The following is a 26,403-nucleotide window of genomic DNA, read 5'->3' as shown; positions in this document are numbered from 1 at the left end:
AAACTTTCATTCTTCATTACTCCAAAATGAAGAGAAAGAACTCAAACTCTGCTATCCAAGAAAAACAAGAACAAGATGATGATTCTCTCCTTGATCTTTCTTTATCTCTCCCTTCAAACAACCCTCCAATCCCACCTTCCAACCCTCCTAGCGATCCCTCCTCTTCATCGTCCAACCCACCGCGTGTTCGACGCAATCCTACACCTTCACAAGCGCGGTCTGAATCCCAGGAAGTGGCCAAGAGCGACACAATCACACCACCAAATCGTTGGGCAACCGAGTACCGAGCCAAGGTCCATTCAATGCAGTACTTACTCGACAAAGGGATCGAAACCATATCTGACCAAGTACAATGCAAGAAATGTGAGAAAACTTTTGAGTTAGTGTATAACATCCAAGAAAAGTTTCAACAAATTAGCGCAATGATAGTAAACCAGAGAGACGAGTGGCATAATCGCGCTCCTAGTGCTTGGACCGATCCTGTGCTTCCAACGTGCATGTTTTGTGGGGAGATAAATGCATGTAAGCCATTGATATCAGAGAAGAAGAGACGTATCAATTGGTTGTTCTTGTTACTTGGACAACTTTTGGGGTGTTGCACTTTGGAGCAATTGAAGTATTTTTGCAAGCATACTGAACTTCATCGTACTGGTGCTAAGGATAGGTTGATTTTTCTTTCTTATTTCGAATTATGCAAGCAACTTGATCCTAATGGTCCTTTTGATCTTGATGATTAAGATTTGGATGATTAAGTTTATGTTTAATAATAAATAGGCCTAATAGAGTTTTTATAGTAGTAATTAGGCCTTTTAATTTTCGATTATGTAGCTAGATTTATCTTTAATGTATTGTATTTCAAATCAAATTCCGCCAAAGTAAGAATACTTTGAATGTATTGCAATTTTTTATTTATAAGTGATTTGATAAATTAAAATATGTTTTTTTTTGGCTTATTTTTGATACATAAGTTTATTTTTAATAATAAATAGGCCTAATGGAATTAGGCCTTTTAATTTTCAATTATATTGCCAGATTTATCTTTAATGTATTGCATTTTTTTTTATCTGTTTAAAATATGTTTTTTTTTTTAATTTATTTTAGGTGATTTTTGATTCGCATTTTATTTATTTATATTTTGAGTGTATGATGTACGACTATATAGTAAATACTAAAAAAAAAAAGAAAAGAAAAATGTACCGGTGTATACCTTGTTAGAGTTCATAAATGATACTTAGAGCCTGTTCAGCTCCAATCAGTTGAGCTCAGCTCCAATCAGTTCAACTCAGTAAATGTGAACATGCTCATAATCTAATCTTTTTGAATGAGTACCTCATTTATCCTTTGTGATGAGATCACGGTAATTTTAATGATTTAAAAATATATGTTTTCTTTGTTGTAAAAAGATGTTACTAACAGTTTGCATAAATTTTGGTTAAAAATTAATCGAATCTCTATCTACGAGTATTATTTTATAAGAAGGATATTTCACACTTTTCCCAAATTAATTCTATTAATCTCTGAAAAATCACAACAATGAAACTACTTACTCCAATATTTAGTATGTATTTTTCAGACCGAAGACCAGACGTATCACATTCGGTCCGAGACCAGAGCGACCCTAGTCGTAAAAAAAATAATTAAATTTAACTCTCTAATGATGTACTTTCTCTGTTTTTTTTTTTACTTGCAACACACCTTTTAAGCACGCAAGATGATCAGTGACGGTAAACGAGCGATTTTATCAATATAATTTTTACACGAAGAATAGGGTTAAGTATCATTTGTAAAAATTATAATGAAAATTTTGTCCGTTTACATTACATAAACCCGACCTCAAAACACGTGCCACAAGGCTGTGTTGCAAGTAAAAGAAAACGGAGGAAGTATATACTAGTGTATAAAAAATACGCCGAAAATGTAAATAAAAAAAACCATATTTTAATTAATCAAATCACTAACATATATATAAAAAAAATCACTAACATATAAAAATGCAATACATAACATATTGTTAAACATGAAATCAAATCTAGCAATGTAATCGAAAATTAAAAGGCCTAATTACTATTATAAAATTGAAAGCACAACTTATGGAGCAATTAATTATTGGTTAGAGACTATTAGTCGGGTCATGTTTAATTAGTCTCGAGTATATCTCTATTTTTCTCATTCATACCATACCATATTCGACAACATTACAATATACTTCGATACAAGAATAAGTATATATGAAGTATAACCTTCTCGTCAAAAAAAAAAAAAAAAAAAAGTATAACCTAATATTCCTAAATATCGAACACAAAAGTATCAAATTGTAGGCTAGGGTGTGGACTTATGAGTAATTTGTAGCATTGAATTACCAAATAGAAAAATCGGTACTTGTAGTTTGGGCCTTTTTACCCGAAAAACACGAATAATAACCCGGAAAAAAACCCAAATACCCTCCAAAACACTCTCTTCTTCCTCAGTTGCTCAATTTCATCGTTTACCTGTAAACTTGGTAGTTTCTCTCTCCTGAAATCATCAAAAATGACGAAATTAAGGAAGCTCAATCGACCTACTGGTCACCGTTTGTCTATGCTCAGGTTCTTCCCTTTACATCATTCAATTTTTCATTTTGATTTTGTTAATTTAAGCGAGAAAAAAGTTGATGATTTTAATTTTTTTTGAGGATAGGACAATGGTTTCTCAATTGGTGAAACACGAGCGAATTGAGACTACTGTTGCTAAGGTTTGTTACTCTTTCCTCATTTTTCACTAAATATTTGCAGAAAAAGGGTTTTTGTTAGGGTTTATGATCTGGGGTTTAGCTGATTTTGAGTAATTTAATGTTGGGAATTTGATTTTAATAATATTGAGTACTATTTGTGCTCTCTATTGCAGGCAAAAGAGGTTCGAAGATTAGCTGATAACATGGTTCAATTGGGAAAAGATGTAAGTATTTGATAAGAAAATATATTGTTTTCAAGTACTCTGATAGTATTCATTTTCAATGTCAATTCTTGTAATTTAGTTGGTTTGGATTGGATTTTATTGTTTTTGCTTTGTACCGGGGCAGTTTAGTGATAATGGCTTATTGAACTTTTGATGGGTTTTCCGATTTTGATGAAATAAAAGGGATATATTCGAATTTAAGATGCTTATGAAGGAAATCTACTATTTCGAATTCATTTCTTTGTGCATTGTAGTTGCTTCTCCTTTAGGCATTATACTTTATTGTACGAAGATGCCTTACTTTGATGAAAATAAGTACAGAATTAAGGTTGAAGAGACAATGGACATGTTAAAGCTTGCTTGTTTGTTTTCTACTAGAATATAGAGGATTAAAGGGTGTAACTGTAAGTGTAGGATTCACTAGATTTATGAAAGAATTGCATTTTGTGTCGAGTGGCGCATACTTGTGTTGGGATGTCAAGTGTTATACATGGGATACCTGAGGTATATAAAGACTGACTTTAAGAGTAACATAGCTGCCCATTTTTATGATTAGAACCATCTGTTAGTATTCTGCCTTAATAGAATGGGATACAACCTCCTGAGAGGTGAGATTATTACTGGTAGCATTTGTCAGCTAGCATTTCCTTACACATTTATACCTCATTATTAGCTCTCAGAATATCAAGTATTGGTCTGTATGCATACTGTGCTGGTTTTCCTTTTAGTGAGGAGGAATGCTTTTATGAGATATACTAGTACTATGGACTTCTAACTATTTTATTTATTATAATAACGGGGTACGAGAGGGAACAAAATTTGCTACCTACATTTGTTACGTTAGCCCAAAATTGTACCACTAGCACATAACAATTTGCTACTTCAAACCGCGGCTTGAAGGGGACTTATAATCAGGTTCTGATGGTCATGCTATAAGTCCTGTTCATGTTACCTACAACAAAGCTCAATTTTTGATGCTATCAATGGCCAAGATAAACTTGTAGCAATCCTGCAAGCAAGTACATACTACATTTCATGACACTTGTAATTAACTGCTTGGGTTTTCTTTGTTTGCTTCATATTTGCTATGTGATGCTTTGGAATCTCCTTTAGGGTGCTTTATAGCAGTATATCCAGCAAATGTTTTTCCTTGAAAGAGCTCTGTTTCAGTTCCCTTTCCCTGGAAAATTTAAGTATTATAGCCCATATATATGGAATAAGCTATCTGAGCTCAAATTGTTACGCTGTTTCCTCAATATAGTGTTGTCAGTGTGATTACCATACTTTATTTTTGTAGAACTGCTTTGTATCAGAATCAAGTCTTTGGGATAGATAATATGAGCTTCATTAGAAACTTAAACAAGATAACTTTTCCATTAAGGTTGAGAGTATATATGTGTATATTAGAAATCTCAGTGTCCTCAAGTTTCTCATGCAAATTGCGATTCAAGTTCTCCAATTTCTGTTATTCTTTCTTAGGTGTACTTCTTTCCCTTTGTTAATCAAAAGGTGGGTAATTTTACTTAGAGTTTTGTAATCCTTGCCCTTCCTTTTATCTTGGTTTAGTACATATTCGCCACAGTTACTTCTATAATAATTTTTAAACTGATAGATAATTTGATTGTATTTCAGCATTTCCTTTTTTTAAAGAAAGGTCAATGTATTCTTGGTTTCTCATTGTTCATCCTTTTATGCTACATGGCTTAAAATTAATAAGAAATCAACATAGTGGCACTGCAGCTGCTTTCCATTTGCCTTAAAACATGCACCGTCATCAGTGATCAATTAGCCATTAAGGTGGAAAACAGGAAGCTAGGAAGGGTAGGTATGGGTAATAAGAGATGCAGGAAAGCTGGATGTAGGCTCTAGATGGGTTTATTTCTGGCTTCTAGTGATGAAAAATGGATTTCAATGTTATTACTTTATCTCTTATTTTCCATTGCACTCACATGGCCATACTCTTCAATGTTCCATAGTCTTGCATGAGCCTGTGTCATGACCGGCTGTTTCTGACACAAGTTTTATGTTCTTACATAATGGTGCTTGCAAAACCATTCGGGCATAAACTTAGATATTTATCTGATTGTCACCCTCTTGTGAAAAGTTCTGATTTTAGATGCTAACACACTAACTTTAGTTTTATTACACGATTTATTGAGAGTTGGCATTTTTAGATCTTCTGAACTCGTAACCTTCAAACCGTGAAACCAGTGTGCTTTAGTTACTAATGGGATAGAAGAACCTAATTGAAACTCTTTAGAGCCTTGATATGGAGAAATATTAAAACTGGTTTAAATACATATATTGAATCCTTGATAACCTACAAATTGATTTTTGTATGCATCAGGGTTCCCTTTGTGCTGCTAGACGTGCTGCTGCTTTTGTCAGGGGTGATGATGTTATTCACAAGTTATTTACCGAGTTGGCATATCGATACAAGTAAATCTCAATCTGGGCTGCAGAACATTGTGGTTTAATGGGTGCTGGTGGATAGAATTTTATAAGACTATTAACCTGTATTGCTGGGTGATATTTGAAATGACTTGCAGAAACCGAGCTGGTGGTTACACGAGGCTGCTGAGGACACGTATCCGAGTGGGTGATGCTGCCCCAATGGCATATATTGAGTAAGATTTGTTTCTTTTGAATTCGTCTTGAAACTGTTATCCATTAAGTCGGTTTTTTATAACAGATATGTGCTGTAGTATCTTTCTTCGTAGTTGCTGGTTTTTATTGCCTTAAATTTAGTTGCCAGCGTCTTTGGAAATCAGTTTCCAGTGATCCAGACGCCGACCTTGCCCTGTACGGCTGTACCAGGTGGACAATATTGAAATTGTAAACTTTTGTGCTTAAAAAACCTAAGCTCGGAATTCATAATTTTGGCCGTAGACTTAAAGCTGCACTATAGCTTCTTTTTTGGGTGACTAAATTGTGAAACATTATAGTTTTCCCCTATGGTAGAAAATGGATTGAGCTATAGTATTTCAAATTCTTTCGCTCATAGTTCCCCAATCTTTTCCATTTGAGTTGCACCGTATGTGTAGCCTGATTTCCTCTGTTTAGTTAAGTGCCACTGCCTCTCTCCTTGTGTGTCCTATCTGACATTGGGCTCAATATAATTTGAACAGATTTATTGACAGAGAGAATGAACTTAGGCAGTCAAAACCTCCAACTCCACAACCACCACAGAGAGCGCCCATGGATCCTTGGACGAAATCAAAGCTTACCAGACAATATGCTCCACCCAAAGAGGAGAAGAATTCTAGTACTGATATTTAGTATAATCAGTGATTTTGTGATAGTGCAATATATGAATTTTGTTTATTTCATGCTCAACACTGCAACACTATATGTTAACTCCGGTTTTTGTATCATTATGGATATTTGGTGTATGAACAATAATTTGGCTAGTTAGTCGATAATAAATTGTTTTGCCCTGATATGCCAACTATGCTTTTAAATTCTTATAAATTTGAAATTAGCATTTGTTATATCCCTAAAGTTGTGCCCTGCTACATTTCTCCTTAGAAATGATAACCTCACATCTATTACAAAGTATACTGCTTGCATGACCAACACGCCAGGAGCCTCCGACGGTCCGACCGGTATGCCACCTGGTCAGATAACTCATCTTTCCCTTTATGTATAAGCTTTGTTAGGGCCTGTTCTCTCTAGCTTAATTTCAGTTTGGTTCGGTTCAGTTCTAATCAGTCGAGTTCAGTTGAGTTTAGCTCTTAATTTCCTTCTATCATAAACAACTCATTTAAGCTCTATTCAGTTCAGTTCGGCTCCAATCAGTTCAATTTAGGGCCTGTTCACATTTACTGAACTAAGCTGAACTGAACTGATTGGAGCTGAACTGAACTGAGCTGAGTTTAAATGAATAATTTATGAGAGAAGGAAATTAAGAGCTGAATTGAACTGATTGGAGCTGAACTGAACTGAAATTAAGTAAATATGAACAGGCCCTTGGTTTAATTCAGCTCAGTTCACTAAATGAGAATAGACCCTTAATTGAATATAAGAATTGAGATCAAATTTTATCTACTTACATAAAAATATGCATAATAAATTATTTTTAGTATTAAATTAAAATTGAAATTAAGCTTAGAGATTGAAGCTAATAAACCAAAACCTAACCAAATGTTGTAGAATTTTCCCCTCTCCGTTAATTGCTAAGATGCATTTAATTTTGACTATCCGAACCTATTTTAATTCAGTGACTAAGGCCCTGTTCTTTTCACCTTAAAAAAATAATATTAAGTAAAAATAGTTTCAGTTCAGTAAAAATAAGTTCAATTCAGTAAAATTAATTTTAGTTTAGTTAAAATAATTTCATTTCATTAAAAATAAGTTCAGTTCAGTAAAATTCAGTTTTCCTAAAGAAGAATTATAATAGAAAATCAGTAAAAATAATTTCAGTTCAGAAAAAATAATTTCACTTCAGTAAAATTAATTTAAATTTAGTAAAAATAATTCCACTTCAGCAAAATTAAGGTGAAGAGAACGGGGCCTAATTTTACTAGCTCTTAACTTTATATATTTGCCTTAAATTAAAGCTTCTTGATACTATAATAAAATTCATCTAGAAAATCTACCATATACAATAATTTATACTCTTTCTTTTTGTTGGTCATCTTGTTTCACCTTTTGTCCTTTTGCAATATGTTTATTGCATACAGCTAATTATTAACAGGCATTCTAGATTTTTGAAATAATGTTATACATATATATTTTTTGTTGTAAAATATATCTTAAATACATATTCTAAAAAATATACTAGTATAAGCATTGAGACGTTATTAGCATTGAGTTTCATTAAAAGAACCTAGAAATGACTAATAAAGTAAACAAAGAAGTAAGACAGAGTTAGAAGACCAAAATTTGGTTAATTTGGTGGCAATTTTGATTCCGAATATTCTCTCTTCATGCATATACTTAACAAACAAGAAAGAAGGCATTAATCCATCAATATATAAAACAAATTGTATTTGACTACGCTAACATAACCTAAAGTACATGTCATTAAGGTTTTTTTTTTTTTTTTTTTTTTTTAGTACACGTCAATGTCATTAATTGAACTAATACTTATTACTGTACTATAATCTATGGAGTTTATAGGTAATACAACTTGCAACATAGTATATAAGAGAGGGTCCATCTAATTTTATATGTTGATGAAGGGGTCCATTAAATTGTGAACCGTATCATTTTGAACTCGGAATCTTCTCCCAAAACTCACCGAAAATCACAAGACAATTACACTTACATTTTTTTTTTTTTTTTTTTTTGAAGAAAAGACAATTACACTTGCATTGTTAAGATAACGTGTGTATATATATAGGCCAACATACACCAACGAATACTCAAATCAACTTCCTTCAGAGAAGAAAAAAAAAAAAAAAAAAAAAATTCACATTCAATTCAACATGTTAGAATATATGTAAATATATTCTTGTATATCTTAGTTTGTTAAGTGTATATTTGAGTATATATCCTTTCCTAAGTTAGTTAGCTTAATTGTAGTTAGTTAGCTTAATTGTAGCCGGAGATTGCTACGATAGTTTTGTATATATACTTTACAGAGTGAATGGAAATCGGCAACGATCATAATCTTTCATGGTATCAGTTTAGGGTTTCGATCCTTGGCTTATCTCTCCCTCTCAAACAGCCCACCCCTCTTTCTTTTCTTATTCTTCCGCTGCTCATACTCCATGGCAGAATCAAACAAGTATCATCCTGCTTTAACAAGCACCAATGTCAAATCTCTCATCCCGATTACCTTGGACAGCCATGGTATGTATCACTCTTGGGCTGCACTTTTCAAAGTGCTTTGTAGGGTTCATGACCTCACATCTCACATCATCCCTCCAACGGAGGCCACAGAACTCGCAGCATATGAAGCTTCAAAGAAGGCCGACCTTGCTTTTTGGAGCCGTTTAGACGCTGCGGTTCTAAATTGGATTTATGGTTCAATTTCTCCTGATCTTCTCACTGCCATCTTGCTCAAAGATGACACGGCTCACGGTGCTTGGACTCGTCTCGAGTCAATGTTCCAGGACAACAAAGCATCCCGGGCTTCCCACCTCGAACAAGAGCTCGCTGACCTTAACTTCGAGGACTTCTCTTCTATTGACGGATATTGTAATCACATCAAATCTCTTGCCGATCGTCTTGCGGATGTTGATGCTCCGATTCCCGATACCCGTCTCATTCTCAAACTCACTGCTGGACTTCCCGAGGCGTATGCAGGCACGGTCGACTTTATTCAAAATCAAGAACCACTCCCCTCTTTTGAGAGCTGTCGTTCTCGCTTGAAATTAGCCGAGCGAACAATCAAGAATCGCCTAGCTAAGGAAGGTGGGTCATCTAGCCGTTCTCAAACCGCACTCATCTCCACCAAATCGGAGTCCTCTGTTTCTCGGCCTAGCAATAGAAATGGGAAGCAGAAGAATAACAACTCCAAAAATTCTGGGAAGGCCCACAACTCTCCTCTTGGATCCCAGCAGCAGCCTCCTCTCTCTGGGCCTCACGTGGCATTTAATTGGCAGCAGCATCCGTGGGCTTTTGCTCCATGGCCCAGCCCTCCTTGTCCTTATCCTTCACAATCATGGGCTGCTAGACCTCCTATTCCTTCTGCTGGATCACGGACAAGTGGGCCTGGTATTTTGGGTCCGCGTCCACAAGCGTACAGTGCTACAACTCCTGCTCCAAATCCATCTCCTACGGACATTGAAGCTGCGATGCACATGCTTGCCAATCTATCTCAGCCGGATAATAATTATTATATGGACACCGGTGCAACATCTCACATGACGGCCGACCAAGGTATTCTTTCTTCTTATGTCAATTCGAGCATTAAAAATCATAACATTGTTGTTGGTAGTGGTGACTTAGTTCCAATAATTGGTCATGGTAGTGCTACTTTGCCCTCCCCATACCCTCCATTTACCTTAAAAAATGTTTTGCATGCTCCTAAAATCATTAAGAACCTAATATCTGTCCGCAAATTCACCATTGACAATAATGTTTCCATTGAATTTGACCCATTTGGATTTTCTGTCAATGATTTACAGACGGGGGCCAAAATAATGAGATGTGACAGTACCGGTGACCTCTATCCAATCTTCTCAAAAAATCAAGCCAACTCTTCAGTCCAACATTCAAATTTTACTGCTCTTTCTTCCGATCTTTGGCATAATCGACTAGGACACCCAGGAGATGTTGTTCTTAGATCTTTAAGTAGTCAAAATTTTATTGAATGTAATAAGGCTTGTAACTCTTTTTGTTCTTCGTGTCCTCTAGGGAAACACGTAAAATTACCTTTTTTTGATTCTATGTCGCATATTGCTTTTCCTTTTGATATTATCCATAGTGATTTATGGACTTCCCCTATTGCAAGTTCTTCTGGTCATTGTTATTATCTCTTATTCCTTGATGATTACAGTAAATTTTTTTGGACTTATCCTATTGCAAAGAAATCTGAGGTCAAACATCTTTTCCAATCTTTTCATAAAATAGTCCAAACTCAATTTGAACGTAACATCAAGACCTTCCAATGTGATAATGGCACTGAGTATGTTAATGGTACACTTAAGGATTTTTTTGAGAACCATGGCATGCTTTATCGTCTCTCTTGTCCTCACACCTCTCCTCAAAACGGAAAAGCCGAACGCCACATAAAATCAATCAATAACATTATTAGGACTCTTCTTGCTCATGCCTCCTTGCCACACTCGTTTTGGCATCATGCTCTAGCTATGGCTACTTACCTTCTCAACATACTTCCAACCAAAGTCTTAGGTTTTAAATCTCCTACTCAAGTCTTATACCAACGTGATCCTATTTACTCGGCATTACGTGTCTTTGGTTGTTTATGTTTTCCCCTCTTCCCTTCTACTTCTATACATAAATTGCAAGAAAGATCCACCCCTTGTGTCTATCTTGGTCCCGCACCAAGTCATCGTGGTTCAAAGTGCTATAACTTGTCAAATGGCAAAATCATCATTTGTAGGCATGTGAAATTTATTGAAAACGAATTTCCGTTTTCGAAAGTTCACACACCCACAACTGATGCTTATGATTTTTTGGATTTTAATCCATTTGATCACCCTCCCCATTTGCGCACTCATGAGCCCACTCCCACTCATTCTCCAGCCCAGCCCACACATCAAAATGTGCGGCATCTCACTCCCCCCTCGTCTGGGCCTTCCTCTCATTCCGGCCCACGACACCCAGGTACTGTCACAGCCCATGGGGCACGCTCCCAGCAGCCCGCCAGTGAGATCCCACCCCCTAACGGGCCTACTCCCCCTGACAGCCCACCTACATTCACCACTCCACCCATCACTACTCCCACAATTCCCAGCAGTGTTGCTCCCCCTCCCCCCCCACCGCCACTTGACCTTGAGCTCACACCGCACCTACATCACCACCACATGGACCACCCGGCCACCCACCAAATGACCACCCGTGCCAAAGATGGCATTGTTAAGCCTAACCCCAAATATTTTTCCAACCTAAACACGATGACCACTACCTCTATCTCTCCTATCCCAAGGGACCCCGTTAGTGCTATTCGTGACCCAAATTGGAAAAATGCAATGTTAGACGAATATAATGCTCTTATTGATAATCATACATGGGATTTGGTTCCTCGGCCGCCTAATGTGAATGTTATTCGTTCTATGTGGATTTTTCGTCACAAACGAAATTCCGATGGTTCTTTTGAGCGGTATAAGGCTCGTCTTGTAGCGGATGGTAAAACTCAGCAACAGGGAATTGATTGTGATGAGACCTTTAGTCCGGTTGTCAAACCGGCTACTATTCGCACTGTTCTTAGCATTGCTATTTCTCACTCTTGGCCGATCCATCAGTTGGATGTCAAGAATGCTTTTCTGCATGGTTATCTCAATGAAACAGTTTATATGCATCAGCCCATGGGTTTTCGCGACAAAAGTCGCCCTGATCATGTGTGTCTATTACGCGGCTCTCTCTATGGTCTGAAACAGGCTCCTCGGGCCTGGTATCAGCGATTTGCAGATTATGTCACATCTATTGGATTTGCTAACAGTAAATCTGACACTTCTTTGTTTATTTATAGACAGGGATCTGATACTGCTTATATACTGTTATATGTTGATGATATCATTCTTACAGCTTCTTCTGACCGTCTACGGACGCATATTATGGATCGTTTGAGCTCTGAGTTTGCAATGAAGGATTTAGGTCCTTTGAGTTTCTTCTTGGGTATTGCTGTAACTCGTGATCATAATGGTATGTTTTTGTCGCAGCAACAGTATGCCTCTTCCATCATTGACAAGGCCGGTATGTCTAACTGCAGTCCTTGTCCTACCCCTGTTGACACGAAATCAAAACTTAGTGCCACTCATGATGCTCCGTATGAGGACCCCACTAAGTACAGGAGTCTTGCAGGTGCTCTTCAGTATCTGACTTTTACTAGACCTGATATTTCATATGCTGTTCAGCAGGTTTGTCTTCACATGCATGATCCGCGCAATGCGCATATGGGTGCCTTGAAGCGTATTCTGCGCTACTTACAGGGTACATTGTCCTATGGTTTGCATCTCTATAAGTCCTCTATTGACAAACTTGTTTCTTATACTGATGCGGATTGGGGGGGATGCCCCGACACCAGGCGATCTACTTCAGGTTATTGTGTATTTTTAGGGGATAATTTGATTTCCTGGTCTTCCAAACGGCAGCCTACATTATCTAAGTCCAGTGCAGAGGCCGAATATCGTGGGGTTGCTAATGTGGTATCTGATTCTTGTTGGATCAGAAATTTGTTGCTTGAGCTTTATTTTCCTATTCATACTGCAACTATTGTTTATTGTGACAATGTGAGTGCCATCTACCTCTCTGGCAATCCGGTGCAGCACCAACGCACGAAACACATCGAGATGGACATTCATTTTGTCCGTGAGAAAGTCGCTAAAGGCGAGGTACGAGTTTTACATGTTCCCTCTCGGTATCAGATTGCAGATATTTTTACAAAGGGACTTCCCCGGGTTCTTTTTGATGACTTCCGTACCAGTCTTAGCGTCCGCGAGTCTCCCGCTACGACTGCGGGGGTGTGTTAGAATATATGTAAATATATTCTTGTATATCTTAGTTTGTTAAGTGTATATTTTAGTATATATCCTTTCCTAAGTTAGTTAGCTTAATTGTAGTTAGTTAGCTTAATTGTAGCCGGAGATTGCTACGATAGTTTTGTATATATACTTTACACAGTGAATGGAAATCGGCAACGATCATAATCTTTCACAACACTCATACATCGTCAACATTATTAAGGTAATTGCATGCATGTATATTCTTTTGTAAGAGATTTTATTTTGTCACTATTTTCGTTTACGTAATTGTATTTAATTTCTTTCATTTCTTGTTACTAGATATAATTCGAGCCTGAATCATGGCGACTCATTGGAGCCACCCAGAGCACCCCCTTGAGATAGTCGATAGTCCAAGGGTGTACACGTGTGACGGGTGTAAAACCAAAGGCATAGGGCAAAGATACAAATGTGAGCGATGCATCTTTAGTTTACACCCTAAATGCATGTTTGCACCCCTTACAACAACAATCCAAGGGCAAACATGTCATTTTCTTGAAAAACCTCGCCGTGGGGTGCACTGCAAGAAGGTTGATTGCACCAAGTGCCGGAGCTGTGACGCGTGTGGAATGACAATTATGGGGTTCGTCTACCATTGCCCTAAGACTGATTGGGATTTTCATCCTACTTGTGTTAATTTGGAGAATGAAATTAAAATCGAGGATGTCACATTTAGGCTTGGGAAGCAAGGATCATCTAGTTGTGCGTGGTGCAAAAGGAAGTTGGTCAAAGGTCAGTTTTCTAACCATACTAGTTGGGTTTTTTTTTATTAAATAAATTATTGTAGGAATCTCGTATTTAATTTATTAATCAAATTAATAAGCTAGCTAGTATAATTGGTAAATTACTAATAAATTACAACTACTTTTTCTGTTTTAAAATACATGTCCTAAGCTAGTCTCTTTTTATGAATTTACAATGACTTTTATGTTGATTTTATTTCACCAAGCCTCAGCTCTCACATATCTTTTAATTGAGCATGGATTGTAGTCTTACGTTATTGGAATTATTTAATATTTTAATAGTAAGAAGAAACTCTTTAATGTAGACCTCGATTAACTCTCATCGTTTTTATTTTGGTCTAACATTTACGGGTTGAGGGATTCCACCCTTGAGTAACTTTATTTGGCAAGATTCGAACCTTAAACCTCTTAATATACTAAGTGATGAGTATAGTAAGAGGTAAGAAGTTTTACTAAGTGATGAGTCAATTACTGTTTTGAACTATAAAATGATTTGTGTAAAATCAAAACGTAACATATAAAATAAACTTGGCCTATTGACTATTGTACACATACATCACCGTCCATGTATGTAGCTCAATTAATTAATTAGTTTGTTAATTTAATTTTTTTTTTATTACTTAATTGTAGGTGCTGTTAAGAAGATTCCTGGTTGGTCATATGTATCTGAAGAGGATCATGACTACAATTTCCATGTCTATTGTGTGATGGAAATGGCCATGCAAGGCTCTTCTTCTAATGAAGTTTCTGGGAAAACCATGCCTTTAACATTTCAAGGAAATGAGCTGCCTCTTAAAACAAAGTCCAAGAAAATTTGCAAAAGCAACAAATGGTTGAAAATCCTCAAGATTTTTTTAGGAACTGTTTTCTCCATTCTGCTTGGAGATCCAACCACTATCATTGCCTCAACCATGGCTCATTTGGTTATTGAAGGACTTTTTCACAACACGGGATAATATTATATATTTATCTATCACGCTGCTTTTAGATTCGAATTTTAATTTTTTAAATAGCGTATCTGTGTAATTGTGTATGTATTATATATAGTCTACATTTAATTTCTATGAATGATGTATTTTAGGTGTGTAATACGATACTTTGTATCTTCTTTATATTGTACTTTCTTTCTTTTTTTTATTTTTTTATTTTTTATTTTTTTCTTATATATGTTGGGTAAGAAAAAAGAAAACATTAGGAAGTTCCTTCCTCATGAGGAGAATTCTTTGAATTTTCTCTTATATTATATGCTCCTTACAATGCATGTAACATACATTTATTCCGTATCTCTATACAAATATTCCAGTGTCAAATGCTTCTTTCTCTTATTAACATAACTAGATTAGGTTCCGTGCTATGCACGGTAATTTCACTACATTATTTAATTAAATACAACTATAACAAATGTATTATCTTCTTATTTTGCGTATATAATGAAACGAAACATGAAATAAAACGAAAATAGTCGATTAGACAAATGAGTACTTTATAGCTACATGATAAACCATATAAATATTTTAAAAGTCAATGAAAAATTAGTATTAATTTTTTTTATTAACCATATAAGTATTAAAAATAATGTATTACATCTAATGGTCAGGAATTATAACCCCGATTTAATGATATTCGGACAATTTTTTTTCCTAAAATATGATAATATATGAAATTACTCGTATTAGAGATACAAATAAAAAAGAATGAATTTTTAATTAATCAAAATTTCTTATATGATTACATGCACAGATAAAAAAAATTCTTTGATAGAATCCGTTAGTGGTACCGACTCTGGACAAGTGTCAATAAACGATTTGTTTATATAAAAAAAATAACACTAAATCCTAACCCAACCCAACCCCACCACCGGAACCACCTGCCCGACCGCCGATGATGAGGATGGAGGAGGAGACGAAAGTAACACAACTCATGATGAGGTCAATTGAATCAATGGAAAAATTGAAGAAGTGAAGGCAGTGGCAAATGAAAGACCATTTAAGGCAATCATTTGCCTTTTCAAGATCAATTTTTAGAGCAAAAATACCCTTTTTTTTTTTTTTTTTTTTTTGCATTGAATGGATTATCTCGGAGGCAATTACAAAATTAATGTCAGTGCCTCAACCCGGGAGGAAGCTATTTTGGCTCGGGGAAATTATCGAATTTAGATGGGGTCTAATTCGATTAACCAAAATTTTTGACACAAATTTGTAGCACGAGTTGACAATGATTATTATCTACTTGTAATAACTTAACTTAGCTTGCTAGTACATTTAAGGCATGCACTAGTGAAACAATGTTGCTCATTGTCACTGATTGCATTACTTGCTGCAAAATTAAATAGTAAAATTATGACATTATATTTGTTGTAATGTTTTATGATCTGTAGAGAATTGAAATATATACGTAGTAGTAAAAGTGCTATTAATCATTAGATCAAACTTATATACAGGAAAAGAAATATACCATAATAAATCAACATAAAAGAATTTTTATTAATGACAAACAAAATGAGTACATCAATTGTTCTATACCAGGTACTACTAATAAAACGTATATAACGTACTACATGAACAATACCCTAATAAAAAAAATGAAGAGAATGAAATAAAAGCGTCCAAGATCCATGAAAAAATAAAGACCTACCATATCCAATATCAAGAAGATGATCTGATAGACTAGATATTCTCAATGCGATTAAGTTGATGAAAAATTAAAATAGGAAAAAAAAAAAAAAAATGATTGTATGGAGTATGTAGTACATATACTGTAACATATACTCTACTAGTATGAGACTAGCAATTAAATTCTTTTGTAATCTTTGTATTGGGAAATGACTAAAATATTTGATAAAAAAATACGGTAAATCTATTTTTTTTTTAAAAGGAAACTAAACAATGAAAAATTATTATTTTTCAAATGATTTATCGAACCTACCATTTTAAGCCGGTAAATATTTGTCAACATCAAATTATAATTATTATAGGGAAAGCAGATTTCTTAATATGTGTCCATGGGCACATGCTAGAAAAACTAAAATTCGATAATTATAAACAATAAAGGTTTATATGATATTTTTGTAAAAAATAAAAATTTCTTAAGTTTATCTTAAACAAAACAATATATATGATTTACTTTGTTCACTATTGCTAAGCTCATCTTTTTTTTTTTTTGACAACAAGCTTATCTTTTTTGCAAATGAACATTGGTTAATTTCTTTAATTGTTTGCGTAAATAAATGATCTATTTTAATCCTTGTGATCATTTTCCCTATAGGATTTGTCTACCAAGTGCAGACTGTCGTCTTTACAATGGAAGCACTTATGATTGCCAGCGTAAATCCTCATACTAATTATTAATTGGCACATACTAAAATTATTTAAGAAAATATATTTTTTTTCTTTTGACAACCAATAAAAGGATGTTTTTACAGTAGTCTTTTGAAAAATGACTACCATATTTATTTAATGGTATAAAATATGGTTGGTTGATTTTTTTCACCTTATAATATTGTCACAATTAGTATTATTATATTTACAATGCACATAAATTTTTTAAAAGTTTTAATCCAACATATTATTAATATTTTTCGAAAGACTATATAATAAGAATAAAAATTTGAAAGTTAAAAATTAATGAATAATCTATTGAAAGTTAAATTATACTCCATATTAAGTTTTACTCAAAAAGAAAAATAATAATAATGTTAAGTTTATCAAAAATAAATTTCTAATATTTTAAGTCTTAGAAAATCTATCGATTTTGTGATGTGGGTCGTATATATATGACTACTGGCGAGGCATTGGGTACACGACTAAAATCAAACCCTAACTCACCACGTACGATGCCTTCACGCAAGAAGTCCAAGAATGGGAAGAAGCATGAAATCAGCGGCGAAACAGACAGATTAAGCTCCCTTCCTGATACTCTTCTGATCACCATACTCTCTCTTTTGTCAAAGGATTATCCCCTCAACTTTGCGGCTACCACCTCCGTCTTATCCCACCGTTGGCGTTACCTTTGGACCCAAATCACCCACCTTTATATTCTACCATGGAACACCCGCCTCAATAATTTCCATTATTTCAACAACACCGTCAATCACATCCTCTGTAAGCTCGCCTCCTCAAAACTCGACACCTTTATCCTTCATTTCCCTCATCCTAACTGCAAGTTACCCGATCAAGTATATCTCAACCAGGTTTATGATTGCCTTGCCTCTTTAGTCCCTTGGCTTCATCTTATTTCCCGACGTAACCCGGAAATTATTATTGTTCATTTCAATGAAGTTTATCCTCCTCCATTACTTAATCTGCCACCCATACCCATGCCTGTTCCCGTACCCGTCGATTTTCTCCAAATTCAATCACTTGTTAAACTTTTTTTAAGTGCAAATATCGATCTTAACTTCCCTGACAAGGATACTCTTGTTGTTAATCTTCCTAATTTGAAGATTCTTCGCATGCATTTATGTGACTCACAACGTCATATTATGGATACTCTCTTTAGGTCTTGCCCACTACTGGAAGATCTATTCCTGACTTTTCATTTAAACCAACATGATCACCTTGTTCATATATCCGCCCCGAATTTGAAGGACTTGCATATAGATATGGATAATAATTCATTGTTGTTATCTTTTCACACCAAGTTTGTGGTTGATGCTCCTAGACTAGAACGACTCAAGGTTCAAGGACTTCCAGCGATTTATGACTTTGTTACAATCCCAACCAATTTACAAAAAGTTACAATTTCCTCGCGCAAAATAGATGGTTTTACAATTGGTCATGATTTTGTTAACGCGAGACTAGGCCTATTTCGAGGAATTTCTTGTGTTCGCGAATTTTTCTTTTTCGGTGAGTGGGGTATAGTTTGTCTGTTAAATGTTCTTGCTAGTATTGAAGATCTTCCGTTGTATCACAATCTGGTCTATCTCCACTTCAATTATGACGACGAATCTCAGGTTGATAATTGGAGACCTCGACTACCTCGTTATTGGTTGGCTAATCTGAAAACAATAGAGGTCACAATCGAGATGAAGAAGAAGAATAACGTCGTCCACATGAAATTTCTTAGCTACATTTTAAGTTCAGCAACTGCTTTAGAGCAGCTTCATGTACGCGTGCGTGTTTCGCGTCCCAACGGCAGATTTAGTCCAAGGCCAAATCAACTATGGAATGAATACGCCTTTTGTAGGGAGCTTTTCATGCATCAAAGGAGTTCGCCGACTTGCAAGATTCAGTTTTTTGGTAAAATGATCACTGCTTTGAGTGACGATTTTAATTATAATAATGATGAGCTAACATGTAAAATACTCACACAGTATTTACGTCCGTTCTACTAGCAACATTCTAGTTCTTCCTAGTCATGTTATTGTGAGATTTTATTTAACCATGTAGACTAGCGGACGAGTAACATTATTTTCATAAATATTGTGATTTGTGAGCTAATGAGATGTCAATCAAGATGTATTTTTTTTTATTGATTAAAGTAATCCTTTTTATTGGTTGTCACTAGAAAAAATAAACATTTTGACTTCTTAAGATATCTCAGCGGAACTGAATTTGAACAGGCCCTAACTAGATCATATACATGCAAAAAAGATAATAAATTAACACATGTTTGCAAAAAAAAAAAAAAATGAATAAAGTACATCATATATTTTATATATGATTTTATTTCCGATAAACTTAATTAATTAATTAAGAAATTTTAACTATTAATAAAATATCAAATAAGTCTTTTATTGATTAAATTTATTCTAATAAAATATCATTTAAATCTTTATTGTGCCACATTATCCAATTTTGGTTTTTCCAACGAAAATCAGATTACCAACACATGAACGCTTGTTCAAGATTGGTGATGATGATAATAAATTAATAAATCTCTCTTCTTTGAATTCAATTCAATTCAATCATGGATTTTAACCAACCATAGTCCCGAATTCGAATTTGGCAGCGTTAATTTGGTGGGTGAACGTACCATGATCATCCAATTGTTTTTTGTTTTAATTTTTTTGTACACAAATATCAGCAATCTAATATATATATATATAAAGGGGAGTTTTTTCCCGAGTTTTTAGAGAGCCACGTAGGATCTAATTTTCTCAGCGCGCCATGTAGGATTATAAATCTTAGTAGTAGCCAATTAAATATAAGATTATTAATTTCTTTAGAATTAAATAATTCAAATGACACGTAAGCAAAATTGGCCAATGAGATTTTTAAGTTTAAATTAATTAAATATTAAATATTATCTTTTAATATTAGGAATTTTATCTAAATATATAACAAATTTAAGTCAAAAAAAAAAAAACCATGCATCGCACGGGCTTCATCTAGTTGTTGTATACTTTAGAGAAATGATCGAGTCAATATGGTGGATAATGTGATGAACTGATGATCCAACTGTTGTATTATTTGTGTTTGTGGGCTAGCTGTTTGGGCTTTAGGATCCTTACGGTTTGTACTACTACCTCCGTTTATTATTAAGTGCAACTTTCATGCACATTACGGATACCTAGGCAAAATTTGAAGGGCAAAAATTAAGGGTGTAAGTGGGTGAGTAATTAAAGGGGGAGGAGAGAGAAAGTAGGTCCCCCCCACTTGCATTTTGGGTGGGAAATCAGAAAAAGTAAGAGGGAATTTGTTTTCCCTCCTACTTTTTCATCCCAAAATTTTCGGGGGATTTTGAAGTTCCCTCCAAATGAAATTTTTTAAAAACACACAAAAGCTTTCAAATCCAAGCATTTACTTCCAACATTCATCATTTATGAAGGCTATAAATACCAGCCCTCATTAACTCCCTTACAATCAATGTTCCAAAAGATTTCAAAGTTTACAACTTAAACATGAAGAAATTAAACCCTTAACAATTGTTTTTGTTAAACCCAAAAGTTAGCACTAAGTACAATTTGTCCAAAAAAATACCCCTAACTAAAGTTAGTGCTAATTATCTACCATCTTCATCATCGTTCTTCTTCTTTGCTTGGCGTTTATGTACACAAAAAGAGCATAGGGCAGCTTCATCTTCTCAAAAACCATCATCAGCCTACCCTATAATCTGTCAACACCAATCTGAAAAAAAAAAACCACACCATGGCAGAATTTGATGCACATCAGTTTTATGGCATAGAGGCATTGCTGACAGAAGAAGAACTAGCTGAACTTTATTTTGAAGAGGAAGAAGCAAGGCAAGATGAAGATGAAGAGGAATATGAATCAGAAAATGAAAACAGGCAAGAAGAGGATGAAGATGACACAGACACACATGCAGAAAATGAAGAGCAAGACATTCCTCACCAAGGCAATGCAATCATCAACAGAAAACAGCTCACACTTCAACAAAAAAGGGAAATTGTTGATGCTATGCTTCTAAAAATGCAAGATGGTAATTTACCAAGGGGTTTTAGAATCCAATTATCACACCAATTTAATGTGCACAAGTCTACAATAACAAGAGTGTTCAATGACATTAAAAAACAGATGGCAACTAGGAATTTGATTGATGTCAGGACCAAGAAGATAGGCAGAGTTGGTCCAAAGCCAAGAGTATTCACAGATGAATTCCTACAGTCAGTCCCCTTACATCTAAGGCAAACAGAGAGAAGCTATGCTGCTGCTCTCAACATATCACATGTTGCACTCCATAATTTAAAGAAAAAGGGCAGACTAAGGACACATACAACAAGCAACAAGCCAGCACTTAGCTCAGACCATAAAGTGGCAAGGATGAAATGGGTTCTATCCTATATCAACCCAGTAGCAGGAAATGAAGACCCTACTTTTACTGACATGCACCAACACATACACATAGATGAGAAGTGGTTCTATTTGAACCCTGATAAGAGAAGGTTTTATCTCCTACCTAGTGAAGAAGACCCATACATGGCACAGCAATCAAGGAGGTTCAAGCTAAAAGCTATGTTCATGGCAGTAATTGGGAAGCCATTGTATGACAGCAATGGGGGACTCATTCATGATGGAAAGTATGGAGCTTTTACATTCACATACAAGGAAAGAGCTAAGAAGAGCAGCAAGAACAGAGTAGCAGGGACATTGGAAACAAAAGCACATCAGAATGTCAACAGAGAAGTAATCAGAGATATGCTCATTAACAAGGTCATACCATCAATCATAGCAAAGTGGCCAGAAAGTCTGCCAAAGAATGTCACCATTCAGTGGGACAATGCAAGGCCTCATCAAATTCCCACAGATGATGAGTTTATTGCTGCTACAACAGCTAGTGGGTTCAACATACAATTTGTATTCCAACCACCACAATCACCAGATCTGAATGTGTTGGATTTAGGGTTGTTTAGATCTATTCAATCATTACAATACCAGTCATTTCCCAAAAATTTGGATGAGCTAGTTGCAAAAGTCATTGAGTCATATGACACATTCAAACCAGAGGTCAACAAATACATTTGGGTTACTTTGCAAAGATGTATGATTAAGATTTTGAGGGATCAGGGAGGGAACAAGTACAAAATACCACACATGAACAAGAAAAAGTTGGAAAACTTAGGCATTCTGCCAGACCAAGTGAAGGTGCATAGAGCAGTTGTTTTAGGGGCTGTGGACTACCTGGACACTATGTTTAGGCCAGCAACTCAGGGGTATCATGAAGCATCAGAGGAAGCCATGGAAGTAGATGCAGACTAGAACAGAAGCAAGGGTAAAAAGAACAACAACATTGACTGCCACACATAACCAATATGTCATTATGTTTAAGTTGATTTTGGTTAGGTGTATTTTGATTAATAGCATAGGTCAAGCCATTAGGGCAGTCAAATGTATTTTGGGACACTTGTTGTTCATTTTGAATCTTTTGGAATGAATTGAAAACAAATTTAATGAATAATATGCTATATATGTAAATCCATCTGAACAGAACAAGTGTGTTGAATACAACACCTCAACAAATCAACCAATATCATCAATTAAGCCACCATCAACAAAAATCAAGGGACTATTAACAAAATAAAAAAGATTAGGGTTAGAAAGCGTTACGCAAGCAGTCACTCAGAGGGTGGAACTCCAGGGTTCCTCCGCCTCACGTAGTGTTTCAGAGAAGAGGATTGAGCCACCGCAGCAGGAGGAGGAGGTGGTGAAACCCCCCTCTCAACCTCGTCATTGGAGGACAGAACAATGAGCTCCTCGTCAGGCAAACCCCTAATTCGACGCAGCGCAACCCTAGCAGCCTTCCTCGTGGCCCAGATCTGCACTGGAGGTCTCTCCCTCTTAGATCTGGGCTGCTTAGGTTGCACAGAGCTTCCCTCACCAGCAGAAGGGACTCCTTCAACAGTCAAATCAGTCAAATCAAAGGTTTTTTTACCCCCTGACTCCCCAAACCCCTCACCCCTCGCAGATCTCTCCTCCTCTTCCAGATTTTCAAGCACCTATCCTAACGCCTTGTAGGTGGTGGAGGTGCAGTAGTTAGTAGCTTCTTCAGAAGCATAGAAATCACGCGCAAAAGGGGACTTTGTCTCAATTGCTTGAATGAGAGAGAGGATCAAGTTCTGCTCTCCTGCTTCCTCAGCCAACATGAAAGCATCTTCAAGAGGTTTTAGGCAAACCATATCAAACATTAGGGACTAGATCTGAGAAAGGAAGAGAGAAGATGAAGAAGTGTGGAGAGAGAAGATGAAGAATTCTGGGTTTGAAGAGGAGAGAGAATGGAAAACACGAAGAACTAGGGTTCTTCTGGAGAATTCTCCAGATGAAATACAGAAGCCCAGCCATCTCAATTAATGTTGGGTGGTTGGGTTAATGGAGGGAGTAATTAGGTTAGTGTAATTAGATTAGTTTAGGTTAATTTTAGATGTTAAGATAATAAGGGCAAAATTAAAAAAAAAATCAGATTTCATAAGTAAGGGTAAAATCGTAAAATCATTAGTTTTTTAGTACTAAAAATAGAAATAAAATAGAAAGTTGTACATAATAGCAAACGGACAAAAATAGTAAAAGTTGCACATAATAATAAACGGAGGTAGTATAATTTTTTACTATTTTGATTTGGTTCGATTACCCTCATAAAAAATTAGTTGACTTTTCTCATTGCGGTATTTAGTACTTTTTCAATTGTTTTTTTTTTCGTAAATATAGTACATGTGGAAAATTATGCTAATAAGAGAGAAGAAGCATTTGACACTGGAAAAATTGTATAGAGATAGGGAATATGTATGTTACATGCATTATTATATGGAGTATATAATATAAGAGAAAAATCAAAAGAAATGGTACAGTAAAAAGAAGATACCAAGTATCATATTACATACCTAAAATACATCATTCATAGAAACCTAGACTATACATAAATACATAAGCTATTAAAAATTATAATTCGAATCTAAAATAAAGGAGCGTGATGGATAAATATATAATATTATCCCGTGTTGTGAAAAAGTCCTTCCAAATGAGCCATGGTTGAGGCAATAATAGTGGTTGGATCACCAAGCAGAATGGAGAAAACAGTTCCTACAAAAATCTTGAGGATTCTCAACCATTTGTTGCTTTTACAAACTTTCTTGGACTTTGTTTTAAGAGGCAGCTCATTTCCTTGCAATGTTAAAGACATTGTTTTCCCAGAAACTTCATTAGAAGAAGAGCTTTGCATGGCCATTTCCATCACACAATAGACATGGAAATTGTAGTCATGATCCTCTTCAGATACATATGACCAACCTGGAATCTTCTTAACAGCACCTACAATTAAGTAATAAAAAAAAATAAATTTAATTAACAAACTAATTAATTAATAGCTTAGGCATATCGCCGGAATGAGTTAGTGCTATAAATCACCAAATAAACAACCAAACGAAATCCAACAACCAAAAAACTAACAAATAAACAAATCCAAGATTCTAGAATAACTAACCCAACAAAATAACTAACCCAACACAAATCGTTTTTTGGACTAACCGACCTTATATTAAAAACTGTATATAAGGTCCTCTACTAGCTAAGTTAGCTTAGTCAATTCAAGATCTCAAAAAAATCAATCCCTCCTTTTTTTTTTTTTTTTCCAAGAATCAAATCAAAACCCTACTTGTTACTTGTTCTTCTTCAGCTCTTCTTCAAACAATGGAGAACAACAACCAAAATCAAGAAGAACCCGATCTTTCCCTTTCACTTTCACTTCCATACAACAACCCTACTACTACTATAGCTACTTCTTCCACTAGCGTTCCTGCATCTTCTACCACCACTGTTGCGGCATTGTCTACTACTGTTGCGGCACCGTCTACTTCTACCGGAAGTCCACAAAGAAGAAAGCGTCGAAGAAACGATGAAAAACCCAAAACGATTCCAATACCTCATGGACTGCTGTGGGCGACGAACAAGCGTGCTGTGGTTCGTTCCCGCCAAGATTTGATAGCCCGTGGAGTGGAAACCATTAATGGCCAAGTTAAGTGCACGCGCACTAGTTGTGGGGCAGAATCTACAGTTTCTTTTATTCTGAATGACAAGTTCCAGGAAGTTTCCAACATGCTAAGGTCTCAAGATCGAGCAAAAAAGGTAGAATGGGTTAATTCGAAGAACTTTATGAAATGCATGCGCTGCGAAAAGTCCAACTGTTGTATTCCTGTGATAGCTAATAAAAAGAGGGAAATCAACTGGCTTTTTATGTTTCTCGGTGGTTTTCTGGCCCATTGTAACACGAAACAATTGCAGTACTTCTTGAAGCATACAAACAATGAGTGTACTTACTATCAAACTTTCAGAACTGAAAAAGTCTATGAGAAGATTCTTGAACAGCTTGAACGTGTGCCAACAGCTGATGATCTTGGAGAGGCTAACAACCCTACTGCTGATGAGGATCCAAGTCCTGCGCGTGCACCCGAACCTTGATCAGATCGAAAGTCCTTCAATAATATCCATGGATCAGCTATATTTCTTATTCGGTAGTTAATTTTTCTAGTAGGGTTTATGTAGAATTACTTAATGGCACAACTTTCGCTTTGAATAAAGTACATTAGTACATTGTACGTCTTTTGAACCTAGGTATGCTTGTTTTGATTAATAATAAATTTTCATTTTTAATTGCATCTGAATTCTTTTAAATTCTTTTTTAATAATTCTTTTTATTTATTTTATGTTACGTTGGATTATAATTTTCATTTTTTATGCCCTAATATTTCTCTATTGAATAATTTCATCTTAATTTAAATTAAGGTGAATCAAAATGGCACAACTGCCAGTTTGATTCACCTTAATTTTGTTGAACAGATATTATTTTTACTGATTTGAACTTATTTTTCTAAACTGAACTTAATTTTACTGAACTAAAATTATTTTTACTGAAATTAAATTATTTTTACTGAACTGAAATTATTTTTTATTGATTTTCTATTATAATTCTTCTTTAAGAAAACTGAATTTTACTGAACTGAACTTATTTTTATTGAACTGAAATTATTTTTACTGAACTGAAATTAATTTTACTGAACTATTTTTACTGAACTGAAATTATTTTTACTTAATATTATTTTTTTAAGGTGAAAAGAAAAGGGCCTAAGTAGACAAAGTTTGTTAAACCTTATTACATTAGTAACTTCACTTTTAATTTTCTTATGTATTATATGCTTATAACTCAAA

General features: G+C 35.2%; 5 protein-coding genes across 5 annotated transcripts; all 5 read left to right on the top strand.

Annotated features, from left to right (window-relative positions):
- Nucleotides 1–26: 26 nt before the first annotated feature.
- On the top strand, nucleotides 27–737 carry LOC145620123 (uncharacterized). Its single transcript, XM_081674769.1, has one exon. It carries the CDS (start codon nucleotides 27–29, stop codon nucleotides 735–737), a length of 711 nt encoding a protein of 236 aa, XP_081530895.1.
- A 1,720-nt stretch (nucleotides 738–2,457) lies between these two features.
- Nucleotides 2,458–6,382, top strand: LOC145620996 (uncharacterized). Its single transcript, XM_081675735.1, has 6 exons — nucleotides 2,458–2,585; nucleotides 2,677–2,731; nucleotides 2,884–2,934; nucleotides 5,282–5,373; nucleotides 5,484–5,561; nucleotides 6,063–6,382. Exons 1-6 carry the CDS (start codon nucleotides 2,530–2,532, stop codon nucleotides 6,211–6,213), a joined length of 483 nt encoding a protein of 160 aa, XP_081531861.1. The 5' UTR covers nucleotides 2,458–2,529; the 3' UTR covers nucleotides 6,214–6,382.
- A 6,987-nt stretch (nucleotides 6,383–13,369) lies between these two features.
- Nucleotides 13,370–14,766, top strand: LOC145620122 (uncharacterized). Its single transcript, XM_081674768.1, has 2 exons — nucleotides 13,370–13,799; nucleotides 14,441–14,766. Exons 1-2 carry the CDS (start codon nucleotides 13,370–13,372, stop codon nucleotides 14,764–14,766), a joined length of 756 nt encoding a protein of 251 aa, XP_081530894.1.
- A 2,876-nt stretch (nucleotides 14,767–17,642) lies between these two features.
- On the top strand, nucleotides 17,643–19,142 carry LOC145620121 (FBD-associated F-box protein At2g26860-like). The gene has a single exon (XM_081674767.1). It carries the CDS (start codon nucleotides 17,643–17,645, stop codon nucleotides 19,140–19,142), a length of 1,500 nt encoding a protein of 499 aa, XP_081530893.1.
- A 1,756-nt stretch (nucleotides 19,143–20,898) lies between these two features.
- On the top strand, nucleotides 20,899–22,467 carry LOC145620120 (uncharacterized). Its single transcript, XM_081674765.1, has one exon. It carries the CDS (start codon nucleotides 20,899–20,901, stop codon nucleotides 22,465–22,467), a length of 1,569 nt encoding a protein of 522 aa, XP_081530891.1.
- Nucleotides 22,468–26,403: the final 3,936 nt, after the last annotated feature.

This window comes from Chenopodium album, chromosome 27 (genome assembly GCF_948465745.1).
Source record: "Chenopodium album chromosome 27, dcCheAlbu1.1, whole genome shotgun sequence".
Classification (NCBI taxonomy): domain Eukaryota; kingdom Viridiplantae; phylum Streptophyta; class Magnoliopsida; order Caryophyllales; family Amaranthaceae; genus Chenopodium; species Chenopodium album.
Note: the sequence above shows the minus strand (reverse complement) of the source record. Positions and strands in the feature narration are given on the sequence as shown.

What these genes read in the sequence shown, in the direction of transcription:
- LOC145620123 (XM_081674769.1), top strand. Translation starts at nt 27, where the DNA reads ATGAAGAGAAAGAACTCAAACTCTGCTATCCAAGAAAAACAAGAACAA.
- LOC145620996 (XM_081675735.1), top strand. Translation starts at nt 2,530, where the DNA reads ATGACGAAATTAAGGAAGCTCAATCGACCTACTGGTCACCGTTTGTCT. An exon ending in CACCGTTTGTCTATGCTCAG is followed by an intron (nt 2,586 to 2,676) that starts GTTCTTCCCTTT and finishes TTTTGAGGATAG; the next exon opens with GACAATGGTTTCTCAATTGG. An exon ending in GCCCCAATGGCATATATTGA is followed by an intron (nt 5,562 to 6,062) that starts GTAAGATTTGTT and finishes TAATTTGAACAG; the next exon opens with ATTTATTGACAGAGAGAATG.
- LOC145620122 (XM_081674768.1), top strand. Translation starts at nt 13,370, where the DNA reads ATGGCGACTCATTGGAGCCACCCAGAGCACCCCCTTGAGATAGTCGAT. An exon ending in CAAAAGGAAGTTGGTCAAAG is followed by an intron (nt 13,800 to 14,440) that starts GTCAGTTTTCTA and finishes ACTTAATTGTAG; the next exon opens with GTGCTGTTAAGAAGATTCCT.
- LOC145620121 (XM_081674767.1), top strand. Translation starts at nt 17,643, where the DNA reads ATGCCTTCACGCAAGAAGTCCAAGAATGGGAAGAAGCATGAAATCAGC.
- LOC145620120 (XM_081674765.1), top strand. Translation starts at nt 20,899, where the DNA reads ATGGCAGAATTTGATGCACATCAGTTTTATGGCATAGAGGCATTGCTG.